We start from the raw sequence: 27,548 nt of genomic DNA on the forward strand, positions 1-27,548 counted from the left end.
TAAGGACAGGCAAAATGGAAAAGGAGGTGGGGTGGTGTTGTTAGTTAAGGATGAAATCGGTGTGATAGTGAGAGAGGATATTGACTCAGAAAATCTAGATGTAAAATCAGTCTGGATGGAGCTAAGAAGCAACAAGGGAGGAAAACGTTAGTGGGAGTTGTCTATAGGTCTGCAAACAGTAGTGATAAGGTAGGGGATGGTATTAAACAGGAAATTAGAGATGCATGTAACAAGGGTGCTTAGTAATCATGGGTGACTTTAATCTACATATAGACTGGCCAACCAAATTAGCAATAATACTGCGGTGGATGAATTCCTAGAGTGTGTACAAGATGGTTTTTTTTAAACCACTATGTCGAGGAACCGACTAGGGAACAGGCTATCTTCAATTTGGTATTGCGCAATGAGAAAGGGTTAATTAATAATCTTGTTGTGCAATGTGCTTTAGGGAACAGTGACCATAATATGATAGAATTCTTCATTAGGATGGAAAGTGAAGTAGTCTGATCCGAAACTAGGGTCCTAAATCTAAACAAAGGAAACTACAAAGGTATGAGGCGTGCATTGGCTAAGATAAATTGGGGAACTTCATTAAAAGGCATGATGGTGGATAGGCAATGGGTAATACTTAAGGAACAAATGTATGCATTGCAACAGTTATACATTCCTTTCTGGTGCAAAAACACATGAAAAGCAGCCCAAACATGGCTTATAAAAGAAATTAAGGATAGTATTAGATCCAAAGAGGAGTCATTTAAAGTTTCTAGAAAAGGTAGCAAGCCTGAGGATTGGAAGCAGTTTAGAATTCAGCAAAGGAGGACCAAGAGATTGATTAAGAGGGGAAAAATAGAGTATGAGAGTAAATTTGCAAGGAGCATAAATGCAGATTGCAAAAGTTTGTCTAAGAATGTAAAAAGAAAAAGATTAGTGAAGACAAATGTAGGTCCTTTACACTCCAAAACAGGATAGTTTATATTAGAGAACAAGGAAATGGCAGATAAATTAAACAACTACTTTAGTTCTGTCTTCACGGAGGAAGACACAAATAACTTCCCAGAAATACTAGGGAACCAGGGTTCTAGTGAGAAGGAGGATAGAAGGAAATTAGTATTACTAAAGCAATAGTGCTGAAGAAATTAATGGGACTGAAAGCCAATAAATCCCCAGGGCCTGACAATCTACATCCCAGAGCACTAAAGGAGGTGGCCATGGAATTAGTGGATGTGCTGGTTGTCATTTTCCAAAATTCTGTAGATTCTGGAACAGTCCTGGCAGATTGGAGGGTGGCAAGTGTAATCCCACTATTTAAGAAAGGAGGGAGGGAGAAAATAGCGAATTACAGATCCGTTAGCCTAACATTAGTAGTAGGGAAAATGCTAGAGTCTATTATAAAGGATGTGATAACAGGACTCTTAGAAAATATCAATGGGATTAGACAAAGTCAACATGGATTTATGAAATGAAAATCATGTTTGAAAACCTACTGGAGTTTTTGAGGACGTAGCTAGCAGAATAGATAAGGAAGAGCCAATAGATGTGGTGTATTTGGATTTTAAGAAAGCTTTTGATAAAGTCCCTCATAAGAGGTTAGTGTGTAAAATTAAAGCACGTGGGATTGGGGGTAATATATGGGCATAGATTGAGAATTGGTTAGCAGACAGGAAACAGAGAGTAGGAATAAATAGGTCTTTTTTGGAGTGGCAGACAGTGACTAGTGGGGTACCGCAGGGATCAGTGCTTGGGCCCCAGCTATTTACAATATATTGTTACGACTGATGCAGGTAGTGAAGCGGAGAGGGAAACTTTAAACAACTGTCAAAACCTATCATTTTAAGTGTTATGTTTGAGATGTGACTCTAAATTCAGGAATCAGACCATCAGTTCCCGAGGTTTTACATGAAACTAATTGAAACATTTTATTAATTTACACAGGTTAAAAGTATACATACACGTGGCTACAAATTACCACTATCATGACTTTTAACAAATCCCCAAACTAATCTCCATTAAGACAACTGCATTCCATAGACTTAACCAAACACCAGGCAAAGCATTTTCACCTTGCAAATTCAAAATGAGGTTCTTTTCACTGTGGCGCCAGTTGGAGGCTTACAGCTGCCTTTTGATCTTACATTGCCTCTGCTCTGCACACCCGAAAACTACTGAAGTTATACCTACCACCACGGATTGAATTCAAATTCTCATTATCTCACCAGCCTCTTTGAACTTCACCTTTTAACAATGAAACCCCATTCATTGTACCAATTTTATTAGCAATATAAACATATTGCTAGGCAGCTGCTAGAAAGGCATCAGGTTTTCACCCCACTTCTTGAATGCTCTATTCAAAAAATGCAAATGCCTCTCTGTTTACATCTCAAACTAGTGCATATCAAAGCACCCAGACTAGCTGACTTTCCTCTAATTAAGACACACCCATAGATTAAACCTCTGTTTTAAAAGAAAAATATTTTCCAAAATATTATATACATTAATAGCTTTATGACAGTCTCCTTACTTAAAGAGGGATATACTTGCATTGGAAACAGTTCAGAGAGTGGTCACTAGGCTGATTCATTAGATGAAGGGGTTATCTCATGATGAAAAGTTGAGCAATTTGGACCTATACTCATTGGAGTTTAGAAGAATGGGAGGTGATTTTATTGAAACACATAATATTTTGAAGGTGCTTGACAGGGTCAATGCTGAGAGGATGTTTCCCCTCCTGGGGGAATCTAGAACTAGGGGACACAGTTTAAAAATAAGGGGTCCCCATTTTAGACAGAGATATTTCTTCTCTCAGAGGATCATTAATCTTTGCAATTCTCTTCCCCAGAGAGCAGTGGAGGCTGGGCCATTGAATATATTCAAGGCTGAGTTAGACAGATTTTTGGTCGACAAGGAAGTCAAGGGTTATGGGGGATAGACCAGAAAGTGGAGTTAAGGCCACAATCAGATCAGCTATGTAAAAGTAAACCAGGTAATTACAGGCCAGCGAGCCTGACGTTAGTAGGTAAATTATTGGAAGGTGTTCTGAGAGATCGGATATATAATTATTTGGACAGCCAAGGGCTGATTAAGGATAGTCAGCATGGCTTTGTGCATGGTAGGTCGTGTTTAACGATACTTGTAGAGTTTTTCGAGGAGGTTACCAAGAAAGTAGATGAAGGAAAGGCTGTGGATGTTGTCTACATGGACTTTAGTAAGGCCTTTGACAAGGTCCCACATGGGAGGTTAGTTCAGAAGGTTCAGACACTTGGTATCCATGGAGAGGTTGTAAACTGGATTTGAAATTGGCTGTGTGGGAGAAGACAGAGAGTAGTAGTGGATGATTGCTTCTCAGACTGGAGGTCTGTAATTAGTGGTGTGCCTCAGGGATCTGTACTGGGACCATTGTTGTTTGTTGTCTATATCAATGATTTGGATGATAATGTGGTGAATTGGATCAACAAGTTTGCTGATGACACTAAGATTGGAGGCGTTGTGGACAGCGAGGAAGGCTTTCAAAGCTTGCAGAGAGATCTGGACCAACTGGAAAAATGGGCCAGAAAATGGCAGATAGAATTTAATGCGGAAAAGTGTGAGGTGTTACATTTTGGAAGGTCAAACCAAGGTAGGACATACACAGTAAATGGTAGGGCAATGAGGAGTGCGGAAGAACAAAGGGATCTGGGAGTTCAGATACATAATTCCCTGAAAGTGGCGTCACATGTAGACAAGGCTGTAAAGAAAGCTTTTGGCATACTGGCCATCATAAATCAAAGTATTGAGTATAGGAGTTGGGATGTTATGGTGAGGTTGTATAAGACATTGGTGAGGCCAACTTTGGAGTATTGTGTGCAGTTCTGGTCGCCTAACTACAGGAAGGATATCAGTAAGATTGAAAGAGTGCAGAGAAGATTTACTAGGATGTTGCCGGGTCTTAAGGAGTTGAGTTACAGGGAAAGATTAAACAGGTTAGGACTTTATTCCTTGGAGTGTAGAAGAATGAGGGGAGATTTGATAGAAGTTTACAAAATTGTGAGGGGTATAGACAGAGTAAATGCGAGTAGGCTCTTTCCATTTAGATTAGGAGAAATAAACACGAGAGGGCATGGCTTTAGGGTGAAAGGGGAAAGGTTTAGGGGGAACATTAGGGGGAACTTCTTCACTCAGAGAGTGGTGAGAGTGTGGAACGAGCTACCATCTGACGTGGTAAATGTGGGCTCACTCTTAAGTTTTAAGAATAAATTAGATACATGGATGGGAGAGGTCTGGAGGGTTATGGACTAGGTGCAGGTCAATGGGACTAGCGGAATAATATTTCGGCACAGACTAGAAAGGCCGAATGGCCTGTTTTCTGTGCTGTAGTGATATATGGTTCTATGGGGGAGCAGGATTGAGGGGCCAAATGGCCTACCCCTGCTTCTATTTCTTATTATCTCATGAACCTTCCATCACAGGACAACCCTCTCATCTCAGGAAGCAATCAAGTGAAGTTTCACTGTAACACTTCCAGGGTAAGTATATCCTTCTTTAAATATGGAAACCAATAATGCACACAGTATTCCAGGTGTAGTCTTACCAAAGCTCTACACTTGGTCTTGTACCCCAATCCCCTTATAATAAAGGGCAAAATGCCACTTGTCATCCCAATTCCTTGCTATACTTGCATACTTGTACACGTATATGCATATCTTTCTGAACATCAATATTTAAAAGGTTTAAATCTTTAAAACAAATTCTCCTTTTCTAACCACCATAGCGAACAACCTCAAAACTTCCCACATTATAATCCATCTGTCACCTTGTTGCCCACTCACTTAACCTGTCTACATTTCTTTGCAGCCTCTTTGTGTCCTCCCGCCAGCTTACCTTTTCACCTCTTCACCTTTCTGCCGAAGGGCCATGAAGGCTCGAAACGTTAACTGATTTCTTCTCCGCTGGTGCTGCCAGACCTGCTGAGTTTTTCCAGGTAATTCTGTTTTTGTTTTACCTTTTCACCTAGCTTGGTATCATCAGCAAATTTGGATACATTACTCTCTGTCTCTTCATCTAAGTCATTAATATAGATTGTAAATAGCTGATGCCTCAGCACTGATCCTTGCAGTACTACACTAGTCACAGCCTGCCAACTTGAAAATGCCCTGTTTATACCCACCCTTTGCCACTTGTCCATTAACCAGTCCTCTATCCATGCTAATATATTACCCCCAACTCCATGAGCCCTCATCTTGCCTATTAATCTTTTGTGTGGCACCTTATTGAACGCAGTTTGGAAATCCAGGTATGCTACATCTTCTGGTTCCCCTTGATCCTTCCTACTATTTACATTCTCAAAAACTCTAATAAATTTGTCAAACAGGATTTCACTTTTGTAAAACCATATTGGCTTTGCCTGGTCATACTATAATGTTCTAAATAGATTCACTTTCCTGATGACTGATGTCAGGCTAACTGGTCTGTAGTTCCCTGTTTTCTCTCCCTCCTTTCTTGAATAGAGGTGTTACATTTGCGAATGTCCAATCCACTGGTTCTTCCGCATCTGCAGTATTTTGCTTTTATCTTAGTGTTTAATTGACTGCGACTTCTCTTCCAGGAATGCCTACCTTGAAGAAGTACTGCTCTCCTATGAGACAGGATTTCCGCTTGTTTCTTTCACCCTGTTCACCTTCATTGCTTTCCATTTCCCTCCTGGTGTTTGACAAGGTGTTTACTAAAACTCAATTTCACAGCCATATTTCCTTCCTCAGTGACTGTCTCCATCTCCAACTTACTCCACGTGGATTCCAATTGAAGTTCCATTCCTCACATTTCGAATCCACCCAGGATTACAGGTATCTCTGGTAATTACAATGTTCCTTGCCGCATCTTGAGATCCACACACAGTGCCATGTGCCGCCATATGTACCTGACCCCTCTCTCCAGCAGCACCAACTCATCCTATCTCAAAGCTAACGTTGCCCCCAGTTTAATTTTATTCTTTGTCTCATCCGACACCTTAAAAGAAACTTTGTCTCTTCCTTTCAGGTGCTAAGGAGCGCAAGATCCAACAACTCATTGATACCAATGCCCATCCAAGACCCCCTACCCCTTCCCGTCCCTCTGACCCCATCCCGTCTTCTAATCCCAGCCCCGGCCATGTATTCACCATAACCCCTGACCTTCCCCTGTCTGACGGTGAACATTCTGTACTCAGCAAAGATCTGTTTCATCCTCTTACACCTTTACCTCAATGAATTTTGGGCTTGGCACGATGCTGAACTCTTCTTCATCTTCGCCTTCATCTCTGTGCTCACTTCCTTGGAGGGAGGAGACTCCTGCCCAACAGATCCTTTCACCCACCCCCAATATTCTCCCCCTCCTTCTGGCCTCTTACCCACTCTTGATCTTTTCATTGAGAACTGTCGGCGTGACATCAGCCATCTTAATTTCTCTGCTCCTTTCACCCACTCCAACCTGTCTCCGTCAAAACTTGCTGCACTCCGTTCTCTCAGGTCCAACCCTGACTTTGTTATAAACCTTGCAGACAAGGGTGTTGCTGTTGTTATCTGGCGTACTGACCTCTACTTAGCAGAGGCTGAGCGCCAACTCTCAGACACTTCTTCCTATCGCCCCCTGGACCATGACCCCACCACTGAACATCAAGCCATTGTTTCCAGGATTGTCACTGACCTCATCTCCTCCAGAGATTTTCCCTCCACAGCTTCTGACCTCAGTCTTCCAACCCCGCACAGCCCACTTCTACCTCCTTCCCAAAATCCACAAACAGAACTGTCCCAGTAGACTGCCCTTGACATCAAGGCCGCATTTGACCGAGTGTGGCATCAAGGAGGCCTAGCAAAGCTGGAGTCAATGGGAATTGGGGGAAAACTCTCCACTGGTGGGAGTCATGCATAGCACATAGGAAGATGGCTGTGGTTGTTGGAGGTCAGTCATCTCAGCTCCAGGACATCACTGCAGGGGTTCCTCAGGCCTCGGCCCAACCATCTTCAGCTGCTTCATCAATGACCTTCCTTCCATCATAAGGTCAGAAGTGGGGATGTTTGCTGATGACTGCACAATGTTCAGACCCATTTGCAACTCCTCAGATACCGAAGCAGTCCATGTCCAAATGCAGCAAGACCTGGACAATATCCAGGCTTGGGCTGACAAGTGGCAAGTAACATTCGCACCACACAAGTGTCAGGCAATGACCATCTCCAACAAGAGAGAATCCAACCATCACCCCTTGATGTTCAATGGCATTACCATCACTGAATCCCCCACTATCAACATCCTGGGGGGTTACCATTGACCAGAAACTGAACTCGGCTAGCCGTATAAATTCTGTGGCTACAAGAGCAGGTCAGAGGCTAGGAATCATGCGATGAGTAACTTACCTCCTGACTCCCCAAAGCCTGTCCACCATCTACAAGGCACAAGTCAGGAATGTGATGGAATACTCTCCACTTGCCTTGGCGAGTGTAGCTCTTACAATACCGAAGAAGCTTGACACCGTCCAGGACAAAGCAGTTTGATTGATTGGCACCACACCCACAAACATTCACTCCGTCCACTACCAACGCACAGTAGCAGCAGTGTGTACCATCTACAAGATGCACTGCAGTAATTCACCAAGGCTCCTTCGACAGCACCTACCAAACCCACGATCACTACCATCTAGAAGGACAAGGGCTGCAGGTAGATGGGAACATCACCACCTGGAAGTTCCCCTCCAAGTCACTCACCATCCTGGCTTGGAAATATATCACCGCTCCTTCACTGTCACTGGGTCAAAATCCTGGAACTCCCTTCCTAATAGCACTGTGGGAGTACCTACACCGCATGGACTGCAGCGGTTCAAGAAGGCAGCTCACCACCACCTTCTCAAGGGCAACTAGGGATAGGCAATAAATGCTGTCCCAGCCAGTGAAGCCCAAATCCCATGAATGAATGAAAAAAGGGACCCATCGTGTCAGCCTTTTTACTGCCTCACGGAACTCATTTCTCCCTATCTTGACTCCATTTTCTCTACCTTGTCCAGTCTCTTCCCACCTACATCCGCGATTCCTCTGATGCTCTACGTCATATCAACAATTTCCAGTTTCCTGGTCGTAACTGCCTCCTCTTCACATAGACGTCCAATTCCTACACACCTCCATCCCCCACCAGGATGGTCTGAGGGCTCTCCGCTTCTTCCTTGAACAGAGGCCCGAACAACCCCCATCCACCTCCACTCTCCTCCATCTGGCAGAACCTGCTTTCTCACTGAACAATTTCCCCTTAAACTTGTCTCACTTCCTCCAAATAAAAGGTGTGGCTATGGGTCCCCGCATGGACTCAAGTTATGTTTGCCTTTTTGTGGGGTATGTGGAACATTCCTTGTTCCAATCCTACTGAGGCCCCCTCCCACAACTCTTTTATCGGTACATCGATGACTGTTTCAATGCTGCTTCATGCTCTCATCTGGGCCTGAAAAGATTTATCAACTTTGCTTCCAATTTCCACACCTCTCTCACCTTCACATAGTCATCTCTGACACTTCCCTTCCCTTCCTTCACCTCTGTCTCAATTTCTGGTTATAGACTGTCCACTAATATTCATTACAAGCCCACCGACTCCCACAGCTACTTCAAATACAGCTCCTCATACCATGCTTCCTGTAAGGACTCCATCCCATTCTCTTAGTTCCTTCGCCTCCGTTGCATCTGTTCTGATGATGCCACTCTCCAAAACGGCACTTCTGACATGTCTTCCTTCTTCCTTAACTCAGGGTTCCTCAACCATATTCAAACCACTTCCATCACCTCTGCCCTAACACTTTCCTGTCTTTCCCAGAGCCATGATAGGGTCCCCCTTGTCCTCACTTTTCACCCTACCAGCCTCCGCATTCAAAGAATTGTCATCCACCATTTCTGCCAATTCAAGCATGATGCAGCCACCAAACAAATTTTCCTTTCACCCCCCACACCCCCACCCCCCTGGGCAGTATTCCATAGGGACCGTTACCGGGACACCCTGGTCCACTCCTCCATCACTCCCAACTCCTCAACCCCTTCCCACGGCATCTTCCCATGCAATCGCAGAAGGTGCAACACCTGGCCCTTTACCTCCTCACCGTCCAAGGGCTGAAACGCTCCTTTCAGGTGAAGCAGCGCTTCACTTGCACCTCTTTCAATTTAGTCTACTGCATTCGCTGCTCCCAGTGCAGTCTCCTCTATGTTGGAGGGACCAAACGCAGACTGGGTGACCGCTTTGTGGAACACCTTCAGGCTGTCCGCAAGCATGACCCAGGCCTTCCTGTCGCTTGTCATTTCAACACACCATCCTGCTTTCATGCCCAAATGTCTGTTCTTGGCCTGTTGCAATGTTTCAGTGAAGCCCAACGCAAACAGCACCTCATCTTCCGATTAGGCACTTTACAGCCTTAGCATTGAGTTCAACAATTTCAGATACTGAACCTTCTCTCCCCCATCTTCACCCTTTTTTTAATCGAATTTTTAAAATATTTTAAAAATTTCATTATCCTTCTCTTTATCCTCCCCCCAGTGCCTGCACCAATGGGCCATCTGTCACTGGTTTCTAAGTTGTATTTTAATAGACAGTTGGCCCTTGTTCTACTTTTCACATATTCTGCTATCTTGCCTTTATGCCACTATCAGCACCTTCTTTGGTCAATATGTTCAATTCAAAATGAGGTTCTTTCACTTTGGTTGCTATGGAGCCAGTTGGAGGCTTGCAGCTGCTTTTTGATTTCACACGGCCTCTGCTCTGCACACCCGAAAACTGCTGAAGTTATACCTACCACCACTGATTGAATTCAAATTCTCATTGTTAAAAGGTGAAGTTCAAAGAGGCTGGTGAGATAATGGAACCCCTTTCATAGTACCAATTTTATTATTAGTGTAAACATATTGCTTGGTAGCTGCTGGAAGATCGCTTCTCGGCCTCTTGGCTAAGATCAAGTGTAGTGTTGCAGGGGCGACACCATGGTCCTGCCATGGCAAGGTCGGGATGGAAGGGCGAAAACCAATCGCAATCCGAATTCATACCGTGGGTTACCTATCACCGTCCGAGTCACGGTGAACCACAGCGACGAAGGAGGATCACCTATGGATCGGGGCTTCTTCACCAGGAGGATCCTGTTGAAGGCGTGCGGCTTCCAAGCTACGGAGATCTTCACCCTGCACGACTCCCGCAAAGGTGGTTATTTTGACGTCACGTTCAAGCAAGTGGCAGACTGCGTCCGGCTCCTGAGGGTGTTCGAGGAGAAGAGAGACCTGCCGGAGATGAAGATCCTGACGGCGGAGCCGCACTTTTCTCTGCCGTTGCAACGGGAACGTGAGGTGATGGTGCATGTGTACAACCCCTTCGTCCCTGTCGCCGACGTGGTCACCTTCCTCACCAGGTACTTCGATAAGGTGGGGAGCGGCACTGAGATTCGAGACGACTTGGGGATCTGGACAGGCAAACGCCTGTTTAAGGTCACGCTAAAGACCGATGGTAAGGGAGCCATTTTCCACCCTCCTTCCAGTTTCGCAATCGGGGGAAACCGTGGCTACCTGGTCTACGCTGGGCAACCCAAGCATTGCCGCTCATGCGGCAAGGCTGGTCATGTGGCGGCCAACTGCAGCGCCTCCCTCTGCAAGATCTGCAAACAGGAAGGGCACCAGACAAAAGACTGCAAACAGGCCAAGTGCTGCAACCTGTGTGGCGAGGCAAGTCACCTCTACAGGACCTGCCCCAAACGCTGCCGTACTTACGCACAGGCAGCCAAAGCCGACCACGGGGAAGCAGAAGAAAGGTTCCGTGTCACTCCAACCACCAAGGCCCCCAGGGAGCTCAACGGGACAAAGGAGGACACAGAGAGAGACAAGGTGGAGAAAGAGATTGAGGCAACAGAGAGCCAATCAACAGCACTACCCCCTGAACCTTCCAGTCCTCAGGACAGCGAATCAATGGAGGAGGAGGCAGCAGTGGAAAAGCAGCAGGGGGAGTGGCGGACGGTGAAGAACAAGAAAAGTAAGAGGGAGCGAAGAAGAAGCAAAGGCGTTTCCCAGAGAAGCGGCAAGAGGCGTCTCCCATCCGACACGGATGACAAGGGCAGCAGCTCTTCGGATGAGGAAGTGCCAGAGCGGCACCGACAGAAGAGGCGGCAAAGCTCCAGGGCGTTGGAGGACGAGACACCCGAGCTCCAGAAAATTGGAGACAACAAGGAGACCAGCGCACCCCAACTTGGCCTGCAACCTGAGGAGGCCAGTGCACCACAGCCCCTGGAATCTGGGAGCAGTGAGGCAATCATCGCACCCCAGCTCCAGGAAGCCGGGAACAGCAACCCCCCAGAGGGGGTGAGTTTTGGAGAAGCTTCTCCAGCAAAGGTCATCTCAAAATCCGCTCACTACGTGAACCTCCAGATGCCACTGGAGCAGAACACGGCCAAGGAGATCTACCTCAGCCCATCCAAAGTGAAGGAATTTGAGCTCACTACGGGTATGAAGGAGCAGACTAAAGGTCTGGGACTCTCAGAGACAGTGGGTTTGGTAGGAGAATAAATGCTTTAATATGGGTTTAAAGATTGTATCCATAAATGTGCGTAGCATTAAATCTACTACGCGATGTGTTGCGACCTTGGACTACCTAGCCAAGGTCAAAGCTGACCTGTTGTTTCTGCAGGAGTGTGCGATACCGCACCTCAGCTCCTACAGGCAATGGTCACGATGGTGGTCCCACGGGCCATCGATCTGGTCGGGCGGAAACGACTCTCGTTCCTCCGGCCTGGGTATTCTGCTGCGGGGAGGCAACTTCACCGTCTCCGAGGTCAAGGAGGTGGTGGGCGGGCGACTCCTGGTAGCAGACGTAATGTACAAGAACGCTCCACTCCGGTTAATTAACGTGTACGGCCCGGCACAAGGGGCTGAGCGGCTGGAGGTTTTTCAGCAGCTCCCACTGCTGCTGGCGACCTCCAGGCCGGTCATTCTGGGCGGGGACTTCAACTGCATCATCGATGCGGCTGGACGATCCGGCAGGGCCGGAAGCAGATTGGACGCTACGTCCAGATCCCTGATGGAAACAGTTAAGGATGCCAAGCTGCACGACGTCTTCAGCAACCCTGCAGACGGAGCGCAGCGTAGATACACCTGGTCGCGGCCAGACGGGTCCATTCGTTCCAGGATAGACTTCCTGTTTGTGTCCCGTGCATTCACAGTCAGATCCACCGAGGTCAAGCCGGTGTTCTTCTCTGACCACTGCCTCCTACTGGCGGACTGCCACTTGGAGGAAGACCTGAGGGTGGGCAGGGGGGCATGGAAGCTAAATGTGCAACTGCTGACCCCAGAGAACATTGAGGAGCTCAAGAGGGATTACAAAGGTTGGAGAACCGTGAAACCCCTCTTTGAGTCCCTGACACACTGGTGGGAAGTGATCAAGGGAAGCATCAAGAGGTTTTTCATCCTCAAAGGCACCCAGAAAGCTAGAAAGGAACAGAGGGAAATGTCCCGACTCCAGGAAAAGATGCAGAATCTGCTGCGGCTGCAGTCGATGGGGGTCGATGTCAAGGAGGAGCTCCAAGAGGTGAAGGGCCAGCAAGCCTCGCACTTTGCCTCGGAGGCCTCCAAGATCATCTTCCGTTCCAGAGTCCGCTCCGTGGAGCAGGATGAGACGTGCTCACGTTTCTTCTTCCAAAAGGTACACAGAGAGCGCTCTGTGATCAGCAGCCTGAAGGAAGAAGACGGCTCAGTAAAGTCATCACGGTCCGACATTCTGAGGATCAGCAAATCCTTTTATGCCGGACTGTATGACGTGAAGCCCACGGACAGCACGGCCTCCCAGTCCTTCCTGTCCTCTATCACGGAGGTCCTAGACCACAGTACGCGGGAGAGCCTAGACAAACCGCTAACTCCTGACGAACTGACTAAGGCCCTCGAGTCCTTCGAGAAGAGTAAAACCCCCGGAAGCGACGGCCTGCCGGCGGAGTTGTATTCGGCTCTGTGGGACTTGATCGGCCCAGACCTGCTAGAAGTGTACGAGAGTATGCTCCTGGCCGGCAGCATGTCAGAATCCATGAGGAAAGGCATCATCACCCTCATCTACAAGCACAAGGGGGAAAGGGAGGAAATTAGAAATTGGCGACCCATTTCACTGTTGAATATGGACTATAAGATTCTGTCCAAGGTCATCGCCAACCGGGTCAAATCCGCTCTGGAATTGGTGATTCACCCTGACCAGACCTGCTCTGTGCCAGGCAGGAAGATCTCTGACAGCCTGGCGCTGCTCAGGGATACGATTGCCTATGTACAGGACAGGGGTGTGGATACCTGCCTCATCAGCTTGGATCAGGAGAAGGCCTTTGACAGAATATCGCACACCTACATGGGGGATGTGCTCTCCAAAATGGGCTTTGGGGAGGGAATTCGAAATTGGATCCAACTGCTCTACACTAACATCAGTAGCGCAGTCTCAATCAATGGGTGGGAAACAGATAGCTTTCCGATTAAATCTGGAGTCAGGCAGGGCTGCCCTCTCTCGCCTGTCCTTTTTGTGTGCTGCATAGAACCCTTTGCCGAGTCCATCAGGAAGGATCCGGGCATAAGAGGAGTGACGATCCCAGGCAGTGGAGGCACTCAGGTAAAAGCCTCCCTGTACATGGACGACGTCGCCGTCTTCTGCTCGGATCCGCTGTCGGTGCGCAGACTGATGCACGTCTGCGACCAGTTCGAACTGGCCTCGGGAGCCAAGGTAAATCGTGGGAAGAGCGAGGCCATGTTCTTTGGGAACTGGGCTGACCGATCCTTTGTCCCCTTCACTGTCAGGGCTGACGGCCTGAGGGTGCTGGGGATATGGTTCGGAGGGACCGGGGCATGCGTTAGAAACTGGAAGGAGCGAGTGGCTATGGTGAAAAGGAAACTGGGCATGTGGGAGCGACGCTCCCTCTCCATTGCGGGTAAGAACCTGGTCATCAGGTGTGAGGTACTCTCGCTGTTGCTGTACGTGGCGCAGGTCTGGCCCATTCCACACTCCTGCGCGATGGCGATCACTCGAGCCATCTTCCGCTTTATCTGGAGGTCGAAAATGGATCGTGTCCGCAGGGACGCGATGTACAAGCCTCTAGATAAAGGGGGAAAAAAAGTGCCCAACATCGCCCTCATACTGATGGCCACCTTTGTGTGCGGCTGCATCAAGCGGTGCGTAGACCCTCAGTACGCAAACACCAAGTGTCACTACGTGCTGAGGTTCTACCTGTCCCCGGTGTTGCGAAGGATGGGTCTGGCCACGCTGCCGCGGAACGCTCCAAGTAGTTGGACCGTGCCGTACCACCTGTCCCTGGTGGAAAAATTTATGCAGAAAAACACCTTTGACCACAAGTCCATCAGGCAGTGGTCAGCACGTAACGTCCTAGAGGCCCTGAGGGATAAGGAGAGGGTGGACCCTGTGGGATGGTTCCCCGAGCAGACTGTCAAAGTCATTTGGCAGAATGCCTCATCGCCAGAACTTTCCAACAAGCACCAAGACGTAGCTTGGCTGGTGGTGAGAAAGGCCCTCCCCGTCAGATCCTTCCTACACGCCAGGAGTCTCACCCCCTCTGCACGATGCCCTCGAGGTGGCTGTGGTGGGGAAGAGACCGTTGTTCACCTCCTTGTGGATTGTGCCTTTGCAAAGAAAGTCTGGAGAGAGATGCAGTGGTTGCTGTCGAGGTTCATCCCGAGCAGTTCTGTGACACAGGACTCTGTGCTCTACGGGCTGTTCCCAGGGACACACACCGAGACAAACATCAACTGCAGCTGGAGGATCATCAACTCGGTGAAAGAGGCGCTTTGGTCTGCCCGAAACTTGTTGGTCTTCCAGCACAAAGAGTTGTCCCCGACCGATTGTTGCGGACTGGCACAATCCAAAGTCCAGGACTACGTGCTGAGGGACGCACTAAAGCTTGGGGCAGCTGCCGCAAAGGCGCAATGGGGAAGGGTCGCTGTCTAAGACCTTTCTACCACAGCGCACCGAGAGACTGGGAACTGTTTAGAGCCCCTCGGGCTGTACAGATCAAAATGAAAGGCTGTAAATGATTGTAATATTGTTTGTACTGATGCACCTGGTGATACATTTTGTAAAAGTTTAACCTGGATTGTACCCTTGTAATGTTGTTTTTGAAATGGTTTTGAATGTGATTGAAGATTTTTATGAATAAAGTATATTTTTACAAAAAAAAAAAAAGCTGCTGGAAAAGCATCAGTTTTCACCCCACTTCTTGAATGCTCTGTTCAAAAAATGCAAATGCACACTCTCTCTCTTACATATCAAAGACAGTACACATCAAAGCACCCAGGCTAGTTGGCTTTAATCCAATTAAGACATATCCACATCCTAAATCTCTGTTTTAAAAGAAAAATATTTTCCAAAATATTATATATATTAATAGCTTCATGACACCCCCCTCCTTATTGAAAAATGAAGAGTCATAATTCTAAAAGAGGGCTTCATTTTAATAACACATCTCACACTATCTCCTATACTCATTACACTATTACATTACCTGATGCATGCATGAACATAACTTGAAATTACTCCAGTTCGGTGTCCAGATTTTAAAAAAATGTCTCATTTTGCTTTAAGCTTCAAACTCTTGATAAAGCATCTGTGAATGGATTTTCTCTTCCAGCAATATGTATGATTCGTAGATTAAATGGTTGTAATAATAGATTCCACCCAAAAAGACTTGCACTTTTGTCAAAATTTGTCCAAAAAAGTCAAAGGATTATAGTCTGTATAAATGATTATTTCTGATGAATTGTTTACAACATAAATTTCAAAATGCTGCAATGCTAACGCCAAACTCAGACTATTTTTCGATCGATGAATATCTTCTCTGTTGTACACTCACCTTCCATGAAAAATACCCTATCGGTTTTTCAATTCGTGTTATCTTCTTGTAACAGTAGTCCCAATGTCTATATTGCTTGCGTCAACGGCCAACTTGAAATGCTTGGCATAATTGGGCACTGCCAACACTGGTGGCATAGTTAATACAGTTTTCAAACTATCGAATCACATCTGACACTCCAGTGTCCATTGAAACCATTTTTTCTTTTTCACTAGTTCAGTTAGCTAAAATCTGGTAAAAAATTCCAGTAAAAGGCACTCATGCCCAGAAATCTCAAAACTTCCTTGTTTTGTCGTCGGCACTGGGAAATCCACAATAGCCTTGACTTTTGCATCTCTAGGAGCCACCTTACCAAGTCCAATGGTATGGCCTAGATACGTAACTTGCGCTTTTGCAAATTCACTTTTAGCCAAGTTCATCATCAAATTAGCTTCTTGTAGTTGAGTAAATATTTCTTCCAGATGCTGTAAATACTCCTCTCGCGTCTGACTGAAAACAATTAGATCAATATAAACCGCACAATTGCTTAGACCCACAATTACTTTATTTGTCAGTCTTTGAAATGTCGCAGGTACATTCTTCATACCAAATGGCATGACTTTAAACTGATATGGTCCACTTGGCATTGCGAAAGCTGATATCTCCTTTGCTCTCTCCGGCAATGGTACTTGCCAATATCCTTTCAGCAAGTCAATCTTTGTGATAAATTTCGATTGTCCCACTTTCTCACCGCATTCACCTTTCGATAGTCCACACACAGCCTGTGTGTTCCATCTGGTTTCGGTACCAGCGCAATAGGCGAACTCCAGTTATTGCAACTAGACTCAATATCATTTTGAAGCATGAAATCAATTTCTTTTTGTACGTGTGATAACTTTGCTGGATTTAATCTATAAGGTTGTTGCCTCACTGAAGATTAAATTTCTATACATACATCATGTAAAGCTAAATACATCTTTCCCAACTTATTTCCACAAATAGGTTGTGACTGCAATAGCTTTTCCAAATCACTTGGTTGGAAAGTAACTCAATATTTCATTTAAATTTTCAAGCACCTCATTATCCAATTTGATTAGAGGAAAATCAATTTCAGAGTTCTGCACTTCTACCTCTTTCTCATCATCCACCATCACTAACACCTCTTTTTGTTCCTCTTCCCTGTTGAAGAACTTTTTAAGCATATTTACATGACACAACCTCTGCTTCTTTCTTCTATCTGGAGTATTTATTAAATAATTTACTTCAATCAATTTCTTTTCAATCCTGTAAGGCCCACTAAATCATGCATTTAAGGAATCCCCTAGCACTGGTAACAAAACCAGTACTTTCTCTCCAGAAACAAAACTGCAAATTTTAGCCTTCTTATTTGCTTTCACTTTCATCACCTGCTGTGAGATCTTTAAACGTTCCCTAGCCAACTCTCATGCTCTGTTCAATCTTTCCCTGAAATTTGATATGTAATCCAGGAGAGTAATTTCTGAATTTTGACCCACCAATTTCTCATGAATCAATTTCAGTGGTCCCCTTACCTCATAACCATAAACTAGTTCAAAAGGGCTAAAACCAGTCGATGCATTAGGAGCGTCTCTAACAGCAGATAACAAAAATGGAATTCCTGTATCCCAATACTGTGCATAATCATGACAGTATGCTGTTATCATAGTTTTTAAAGTTTGATGCCACCTTTCCAAAGCTTCTTGTGACTCCGGATGATAAGCTGTTGACTTAAGCTGTTTTATCCCCAAACTGTTCATTACCTTCCTTAAACAGCTGTGACATGAAATTTGACCCCTGCTCTGATTGTTTTTCTTTAGGTAAACCATATCTTGTAAAAAATTTTAATTAACTCCTCCACAATCTTCTTAGTTATAATATTTCATAAAGGTATCACTTCAGGAAATCTGATAGACACATCCATTATTGTCAATAAATACTGATTTCCACTTTTAGTCTTAGGGAGGGGCCCTACACAATGAATCATGACCCTAGTAAAAGGTTCTTCAAGTGCTGGTATTGGAATTAAAGGCACCGGCTTAATCACCGCTTGTTGTTTTCCTGTTACTTGACATATATGGCAGGGTCTACAGAATTTGACTACATCTCTATGAAATCCTGGTCAAAGAAAAAACCTTCATATCTTATCCCTTGTTTTCCTAATTCTTAAATGTCCCCCCATTTGAATTTCACGAGCAATCCTTAGAATCTCATTTCTATACCCTAATGGGATAACAATCTGATGCACCTCCCTCCAGCTTTCATTTGCTGAGACATGAACAGACCACCAATTTCTCATTAATATATTCCCTTGAAGATAATAACATACTGGAATACATTTTGCTTCAGTCTCTGAATAAGCTTTCTGATATAACTGTTTTAAATGCAAATCATTTTTCCGTAACTCCACTAACCTCTGAGTTAAATACTTCAACTGAACCGTTCTGCATTCCTTCCTCCTGAACAATGTTATCAAATACAGTGCCAGCTAATTGGATTTCGACACTTTCTTTTTGCCTTTGAATTGCCTGCTTATCTTGTTTATTTTGTTCTTCCCGATGGGCCTTTGATCTCGTTATAACACAATCAGGAAACAATCCAGGATGTTCCTTCTGTAGCACTTCTGTTGAAAACACTTCTACAGGCTGCTCAACTACCACAGGCATCACCATATTTGTGATACAGCTATATCATTACCCAGAATAAACTGAACCCCTGCAATGGGAAATTTTTCTACCACTCCAACTATAACCTCGCCCAATTCCATCTGCTCTTAACCTTCCACAATGGAATAGATTCAGCATCTCCATGAATCCCACTTATTATTACCTTCTCCTGCAGCACTCCCTCGGAACAAATTCCTACAGATTTTTCCTGCAACCTCCAATACACTGACTTTGTGTGCTCCCCTTTATTACAATGAAAACACCTCAATTTTCAAATGTCAGTTCTACCTTCAGCACCTTCCTTTTTATTCTGAGAAAAAACTTCCTGGGAACTTCCAGCTACTCGCTCTCTTCCCTGACTACCTGCCTTTCTTTCACCTTCCCATTTTTATCCTTTTCCAATTTGAAAGGGTGACGGAAAAAAGGTTTAGCTCTATGAGCTAACTCATAATCATCAGCTATCTCTGCTGCTTGTCTTACAGAATCAACCCTCCTTTCCTCCACATGAGTTCTCACTACCGAAGGGATTGAATCTTTAAATTCTTCCAAAAGAATGACTTCCCTAAGAGCTGCATAGGTTGTCTCTATTTTTAACATCCGTATCCACCGGTCAAAATTACTTTGTTTTACTCTTTCAAACTCAATGAAGGTTTGCTCAGGCTGTTTTCTCATATTCCTAAATTTCTGCCTGTATGTTTCAGGAACCAACTCATATGCACTCAAAATAGCTTTTTTCACCACATCATAATTCACCGACATTTCTTCTGAAAGTGAAGCATAAACCTCAAGTCCCCTACCTAACAACTTAGACTGTAATAATAATGTCCAGGTTTCCTGTGGCCATGTCATCTGCTTAGCTAGCTTCTCAAATGAAATAAAGAGTGCTTCAATATCTTTTTCCTCAAACTTTGGAAGAGCTTGTACAAATTTAAACATATCCCCACTGGGTTCTACTCTAGAGATAAATCCTTCCTCGCCTGACATCTCTTTTCTAACTTCCAACATTTTCAGTTGGAATTCTCTTTATCGCTCTCTCTTTCTCTTTCCTCCTTCTCCATCTTCACAATTTCTAATTCCTTTGCTTGTTCAAATTCAAGCTTTTTCAGTTCCTTTGCTTGTTCAAGTTCAAGCTTCTTCATTTGCAACTGAAGTCTCACTAGCTGTGACTCACTGTCAGGTTTCACTTCCAACTGTAGATGTTGTGCTACACTTTTAACTATATTTGATTTCCTAACCCCCTCAGATAACCCCAATTTTAACTTATCTGCCACCTCTGTTAACTTACTTTTGGTTATTCTCTCCAACCTAATCAGAGTTATCTCTTCTACACCCTGACAAGTCTTAGCTATTGCCAAAACCATCTTGCAATCTCACCACTTCCAAAATACCTCACCAATTCCTGAATTCAAACTGCCTCTCGTACTCGTAAGCTTAAGATTCACCAATTCTTAACCAATCGAGAAATTAGAAATATAATTTATCCCAGCACAGCCCCCAATTGTTATGACCGATGCAGTTGGTAAAGCGGAGTTATTTAAAAATCCAAGAGGGAAACTTTAAACAAGTGTCATAACCTATAATTTTAAATGTTATGTTTGAGATGTGACTCTAAATTCAGGAATCAGACCATCAGTTCTCGAGGTTTTACGTGAAACGAAATGAAACATTTTATTAATATACACAGTTTAAAAATGTATATACACATGGCTACAAATTACTACTATCATGACTTTTAACAAATTCCCAAACTAATCTCCATTAAGGTAACTGCAACCCATAGACTTAACCAGACACCAAGCAAAGCATTTTCACCTTACGAATTCAAAATGAGGTTCTTTCACTTTGGTTGCTGTGGAGCCAGTTGGAGGCTTGCAGCTGCCTTTTGATCTTACATGGTCTCTGCTCTGCACACCTGAAAACTGAAGTTATACCTACCAATACTGATTGAATTCAAATTCTCATTGTCTCACCAGCCTCTTTGAACTTCATCTTTTAATAATAAAACTCCTTTCATAGTACCAATTTTATTAGTAATTTAAACATATTGCTTGGTAGCTGCTAGAAAGGTGTCAGTTTTCACCCCACTTCTTGAATGCTCTATTCAAAAAATGCAAATGCACGCTATCTCTCTTTCATATCAAAACTAGTACACATCAAAGCATCCAGACTAGCTGGTTTTAATCCAATTAAGGCACGCCCACAGACTAAACCTCTATTTTAAAAGAAAAATATTTTCCAAAATATTATATACATTAATAGCTTCATGACAAATGTCTCTGCCAATTCCTCATTCCCTGTGATAATGTCTCCTGTCTCTGCTTCTAAACTACACTCCTCTTGCTGTTGCTATAAGGATTTATGGGGGTCGGGGGTAATATATTTTTATGGGTATAGGATTGGTTAAAGGACAGAAAGCAGAGAGTAAGAATAAATGGGTCTTTTCAGGTTGCCAGGCTGTTACCAGTGGCACGCCACAAGAATCAGTGCTGGGTCCTCAGCTATTTTATAATCTATATTAATGATTTAGATGAAGGGACTGATTGCAATGTTTCCAAGCTTGCCGACGATACAAAGCTAGATGGGAAAGTAAGCTATGAGGAGCCACAAAGGGCAGAACTGTCCCAAGGGCTTCAGGACCCCAATGTCAGAGCCTAATTGGCCAGCTCCATGCTAGCTGTGGGCTACAATACTGCAGGCCCAATCAGAGTGCTGGCAGCTTTGGAGCTTTGACTGCCCCACTGGGAGAGGTGGGCGCTACTAAGGCAGGTCTGAGAATGTGACGGTGCCTCAACATGGAAGCGCACTTGGAGGCATAAAAATAATTAAATCATTTAGAGGGGTGAAGGCGGGAAGCCCATCATTTCAGAGGAGGGAGTTATTTACTGAATGGCGGAGCAGGCTCGGAGGGGCTGTTTGGTCTACCCCTTTCTTTATATAAAAGCAAAATTTTATAGATGCTGAAAATCTGAAATAAACCAGAAAACTCTGCAAAGACTCAGGTCAGGCAGTCAATGACCTTTCATCTGTACTGCTAATGGGAGATTGCAGATATGGAAGTTCTAATCCTCAATACTGATATACTTCACTTTGAGGAGAAAACACTGGTTACAAACAGAAATCATTATTTATGATTTTTATTAGAAGTATATATAAAGTTTTCCAACAATTACCTGACATTGATATAACTTCTGTTATAATGAAACTTGAATAAGTCCCACAAGCACATTGGGTTTGGTTTGGAAGGAGCAGTAAGCTGTCGCTTTATACCAGATGAGTGGAGACATGACTGTTCCCAACCCCCCATCCTCACCCATTTCAACTCGCCTTCTCCCACACGCCCTCCCACCACCTCCTGCTGGGAATGCGCTGGGAGATCTGCCTCATGATCAAAGTATAAAAACAGTATGCACCCTTAGACGGAAACCAAAATTCCTCAAAATCAACTGTTTCTCAGTTTCACTCTTCTTAAAAAAAATGCTTCCGTTCGCGTCTGAAGTTTTTCTATTTTATTTACAAATTATACTGGTTCACACTGAGGTGCATCAGGCTTGTGCATACTGAACTCATGCAGGGCTTTGGCTGAATTTCTAGTTTCAAATCAATGCTCACTATTTTCCAAAATACTCCTCAATACGTCTCTTTTTAAAGGGGCTCTCTGAATTGTTAGTTTTTTGGACATTTCCAGAGTTGGTGCCAGTGCTAGTGCTGGAGCTGTTTCCAGTGTCGGTGCCAGTGCGCAGGTGAGAATCAAAACAGACATCAGCAGCCCCAAGCAGAAGAGCTTCATCATCTGTGCCTTCAGAGTCAGCCAAAGCTGTTTGGAAAAAGTCAATCACTTTTGCCTGCCTCGGACCCTACAGATAAACATAATCCTTGTTAAAAATCACCAAATAATTTAAGTGAAAGTGACCAAAAATCAGGAGTATGACACAAGTGAAACATCCCAAATCCATACAGCAAAAGAAAACCCCCATACTCTCAGTATCCAGACAGCTGACCCTTATAGCTGAACAACCTCACCAAAATCAACACAGGCTGCACTAGCATCTGCAAACCTGCCGGACTGTGGGGCACAAAGTAAAGCTCTCTCTACACTGCCCCCATCAAACACTCCCAGGACAGATATAGCACGGGGTTAGATACAGAGTAAAGCTCCCTCTACACTGTCCCCATCAAACACTCCCAGGACAGGTACAGCATGGGGTTAGATACAGAGTAAAGCTCCCTCTACACTGTCCCCATCAAACACTCCCAGGACAGGTACAGCACGGGGTTAGATACAGAGTAAAGCTCCCTCTACACTGTCCCCATCAAACACTCCCAGGACAGGTACAGCACAGGGTTAGATACAGAGTAAAGCTCCCTCTACACCGTCCCCATCAAACACTCCCAGGACAGGTACAGCACGGGGTTAGATACAGAGTAAAGCTCCCTCTATACTGTCCCCATCAAACACTCCCAGGACAGGTACAGCACGGGGTTAGATACAGAATAAAGCTCCCTCTACACTGTCCCCATCAAACACTCTCAGGACAGGTACAGCACGGGGTTAGATACAGAATAAAGCTCCCTCTACACTGTCCCCATCAAACACTCCTAGGACAGGTACTAGGCTAGATGAGGAAAATGCTGAGTTGACAAATCAGTTACTTACCCGATGAAAATAATCTGCGGTTTCAGTCTCTGAAAAGTTGTTTCCTGACAGACCGGCTTCTCCAAGAATCTTCACCTTTTCCTGAATTATGGGCCTGGAGAGATATTTAAAGGAGAGATTAGTGAATGGCAGCAGTGCTAACATGGCGATCTGACAGCAGCTAATACACAACTCTCCTCGTGTTCCTCCTCAGCTCTATTGCCCCTGACTAACCCTTCCCTGCACCAGCCCTTGCCCCCAATGCCCAAGTTCCGATCCAGACTCCTCACACACTCTCTTATTCAACTTTTCCTGCCAGTGACGCTCTGCTTCCTAGGCTATAACACCTTCTCCTGTACTCCACCCATCCTGTCCTGTGGCTACCGAGATCGTTGATGCATTGGTTTTAATTTTCCAAAATTCACTAGGTTTGGGGAAGGTTCCATTAGATTGGAAAATAGCGAATGTGACTCCTTTACTCAAAAAGGGAGACAGAAAACAAGAAACTACAGGCCAGTTAGCTTAACATCTGTCATAGGGAAAATGTTAGAAGCTATTATTAAAGATGTTATAGCAGGGCACTTAGAAAAATTCAAGGCAATAGGGCAAAGTCAACATGGTTTTGTGAAAGGGAAATCATGTTTAACCAATTTATTGGAGTTCTTTGAAGGAGTTACATGTGCTGTGGATAAAGGGGAACCAGGAAATGTATTATACTTAGATTTCCAGGAGGCATTTGATAAGGTGGCTCATCAAATGTTATTGCAGAAAATAAAAGCTCATGGTGTAGGGGGTAACATGTTGGCATGGATAGAAGATTGGCTAACAGGAAGCAGAGAGTTGGCATAAATGGCTCATTTTCCCATTGGCAGGATGTAATGATTGGTGTGTCACAGGGATCAGTGCTGGGGACTCAACTCTTTACAATTTATATAAATGACTCAGCTGAAGGGGCCAATGGTATGGTTACTAAATTTGCTGATGACACAAAGGTAGATAGGAAAGTAAATTGTGAAGAGAATGTAAGGAGGCTACAAAAGGATACAGATAGGTTAAGTGAGTTGGCAAAGATCTGGCAAATAGAGTATAATGTAGGAAAATGTGAGGTAGTCCATTTTGGCAGGGTGAATAAAAAAAAAAGTATATTGTTTCAATGGTGAGAGATTGCAGAGCTCTGAGATGCAGAGGGATCTGAGTGTCCTAGTGCATGAATCGCAAAAGGTTAGTATACAGGTACAGCAAGTAATTAGCAAAGTCCACAACTCTTTCTTCGGTACATCGATGATTACTTCGGTGCTGCTTCATGCTCTCGTCTGGACCTGGAAAAATTTATTAATTTTGCTTCCAATTTCCACCCCTCCATCATTTTCACATGGTCCATCTCTGACACTTCCCTTCCCTTCCTTGACCTCTTTGTCTCAATTTCTGGTGATAGACTGTCCACCAATATCCATTACAAGCCTACCGACTCCCACAGCTACCTCGACTACAGCTCCTCACACCCCGCTTCCTGTAAGGACTCCATCCCATTCTCTCAATTCCTTCACCTCCGTCGCATCTGTTCTGATGATGCCACTTTCAAAAACAGTTCCTCTGACATGTCCTCCTTCTTCCTTAACCGAGGTTTTCCACCCACGGTGGTTGACAGGGCCCTCAACCGTGTCCGGCCCATCTCCCGCGCATCCGCCCTCACGCCTTCTTCCACCTCCCAGAAACATGATAGAGTCCCCCTTGTCCTCACTTATCACCCCACCAGCCTCTGCATTCAAAGGATCATCCTCCGCCATTTCCACCAACTCCAGCATGATGCCACCACCAAACACATCTTCCCTTCACCCCCCCTGGCGGCATTCCGTAGGGATCGTTCCCTCCGGGACACCCTGGTCCACTCCTCCATCACCCTCTACACCTCAACCCCCTCCCACGGCACCTTCCCATGCAACCACAGAAGGTGCAACACCTGCCCCTTTACTTCCCCTCTCCTCACTGTCCAAGGGCCCAAACACTTCTTTCAAGTGAAGCAGCATTTCACTTGCACTTCCCTCAATTTAGTCTACTGCATTCGTTGCTCCCAATGCGGTTTCCTCTACATTGGAGAGACCAAACGCAGACTGGGTGACCGCTTTGCAGAACACCTTCGGTCTGTCCGCAAGTATTACCCAGACCTCCCTGTCGCTTGCCATTTCAACACTCCACCCTGCTCTCATGCCCACATGTCCGTCCTTAGCCTGCTGCATTGTTCCAGTGAAGCTCAACGCAAACTGGAGAAACAGCAACTCATCTTCCGACTAGGCACTTTACAGCCTTCCGGACTGAATATTGAGTTCAACAATTTTAGATCATGAACTCTCTCCTCCATCCTCACCCCCTTTCCGATCCCCCCTTTTCCAATAATTTATAATTTAAAAAATATATATTTTTTCTTTTCTCACCTATTTTTAAATTTATTTCGATCTATTGTTTTATCTCCACCTTTTAGCCCATTTCGATCCCTTCCCCCACCATCCCACCCCCACGAGGGCCATCTGCCACTTGTTTGTCCTGCTTGCTACCCTTAATGTCCCCATTAGCACATTCCTTAGATAATATCACCACCGTCAACACCCCTTTGTCCTTTTGTCTATGACATCTTTGGCAATCTCTTCTTTGCCTCCATCTATCACTGGCCCTCTATCCAGCTCTACCTGTCCCATCCCCCTCTACCAGCTTATATTTCACCTCATTTTTCTATTTCCTTAGTTCTAATGAAGAGTCATACGGACTCGAAACGTCAACTGTATTCCTTTCCGCAGATGCTGTCAGACCTGCTGAGTTTTTCCAGCTATTTTTATTTTTGTTTTTGCCTCAAGAAATTTGCTTCTCACAAATGTGTTAACCGTTAGAATGCAAAGATATTCAGAAGCTTGATGTAGACATTTTCAATAAGACTGGGATTGCACAGGGAGGTGTAACGAACTGAAGCACATCCTGATGCAAATGGAGATTTTAACACCGTGTTTCTGTTAAGATTCCTATGATTCTCTGAGAATATTCAAAGCTTTACCCGACCATCCATCAGCTGATATATGGTCAGTCAATCCACTGTTGATTCCTCACCCTAGACACTGCCCTAAGTGTTGGAAAACACCATTTGAAATATTAGAAAATGGGACAGGAAAAATCTGTTAAAAGAACAAAAATAAGTTGCTTTGAATGTTGCTCCAATCATTAATCCCTTTCTTTATGGTTCTGTTCCTGCCCCTGTCCTTCACAGTAGCTTCCTGAAGTCTGGGCAGGGGGTCATTTACACAGTCATTTCATTTCCCATGGTATTGGCGTGGACTGAAATATCAAACACATTTAAAAAAAAATACTAATCGGAATATTTAAATAATCTTTTATTAGTCCCTAATTATTTGTGTTTTCTTTGTTCTATGACTATTTATTTAGGATTTGTTTTCTCTGATGTATTTTTTGAAATCTCACTGCGGGCTGGATGAAGGAAGTGCAATGGGCCACGTGTGGCCCCCAGGCTGGGGGTTCCCCACCCCTGGTTAATTAGGAGGGCAATTGAATACAAGAGTAGCGATGTTAAGCTTCAGGGCACTGGTGAGACCACATCTGGAGTACTGTAAACAGTTTTGGTCTCCTTATTTAAGGAAAGTTGTAAATACTTTAGTAGCATTTCAGAGAAGGTTTACCAAATACCAGGAATGGGCAGGTTGTCTTTTGAAGAAAGGCTGGATAAGCTAGGCTTGTATCCACTGGAGTTTAGAAGAGGCAACTTGATTAAAACCTTTCAGGTCCTGAGGGGTCTTGACAGGGTGGATGTGAAGATGTTTCCTCTTGTTAGAGAATCTAGAACTCAGGACACTGTTTAAAAATAATGGGTCGTCCATTTAGGACAGAGATGAGGAAAAATGTTTTCTCTCAGAGGGTTGAGAGACTTTGGAATTCTCTTCCTCAAAAGGTGGTTGAGGCAGAGTCCTCGAATACCGTTAAGGCACAGGTAGATAGATTCTTGATAAACAAGGGGGTGAAAGGTTATCAGGGGTAGGCAGGAATATGAGGTTAAAATCAGATCAGCCATGATCTTATTGAATGGCGGAGCAGGCTTGTGGGGCCGAGTGGCCTACTCCTGCTCCTAATTCGTATGTTCATATGTGCTGGCCCTTCCCCTGGTGTCCTGCCCCGTGAGATTGGGCCCTTCCCCTGGTGTCCTGTTTGGAACTTATCTTAAGTTTCTGAAATCTGCCCTTATAATTTTAACCTGGTACCATTCGGGTGAATCTGCAAAGTGTTTTGAACAAGTAAATCGAATTCTGGCTACTGCACTTTAAGAGGGATGTGAAAGCATCATCGAGGGTGCAGAAAAAAGTAAAAACATTTTAAAAAAATTTATTCATGGGATGTGAGCATGGCCAGGCCAGCCATTATTATCCAT

At 44.7% G+C, this 27,548-nt stretch overlaps 1 protein-coding gene across 4 annotated transcripts in view; it reads right to left on the reverse strand.

Annotated features, from left to right (window-relative positions):
• Positions 1-21,610: 21,610 nt before the first annotated feature.
• The window catches only part of LOC144686918 (SWI/SNF-related matrix-associated actin-dependent regulator of chromatin subfamily A-like protein 1), a 107,415-nt gene continuing 101,477 nt past the window's right edge, over positions 21,611-27,548 (reverse strand). For all 4 annotated transcript variants that reach the window (XM_078552758.1, XM_078552759.1, XM_078552760.1 and 1 more), the window contains 2 exons: positions 23,147-23,240; positions 21,611-22,346 (listed from right to left, as the gene is read on the reverse strand). In XM_078552758.1, the coding sequence (XP_078408884.1) occupies positions 22,101-22,346; positions 23,147-23,240 (340 nt within the window). In that variant the 3' untranslated portion in view covers positions 21,611-22,100. The remainder of the gene's footprint in view (positions 22,347-23,146; positions 23,241-27,548) is intronic.

This window comes from Cetorhinus maximus, chromosome 11 (genome assembly GCF_964194155.1).
Source record: "Cetorhinus maximus chromosome 11, sCetMax3.hap1.1, whole genome shotgun sequence".
Classification (NCBI taxonomy): domain Eukaryota; kingdom Metazoa; phylum Chordata; class Chondrichthyes; order Lamniformes; family Cetorhinidae; genus Cetorhinus; species Cetorhinus maximus.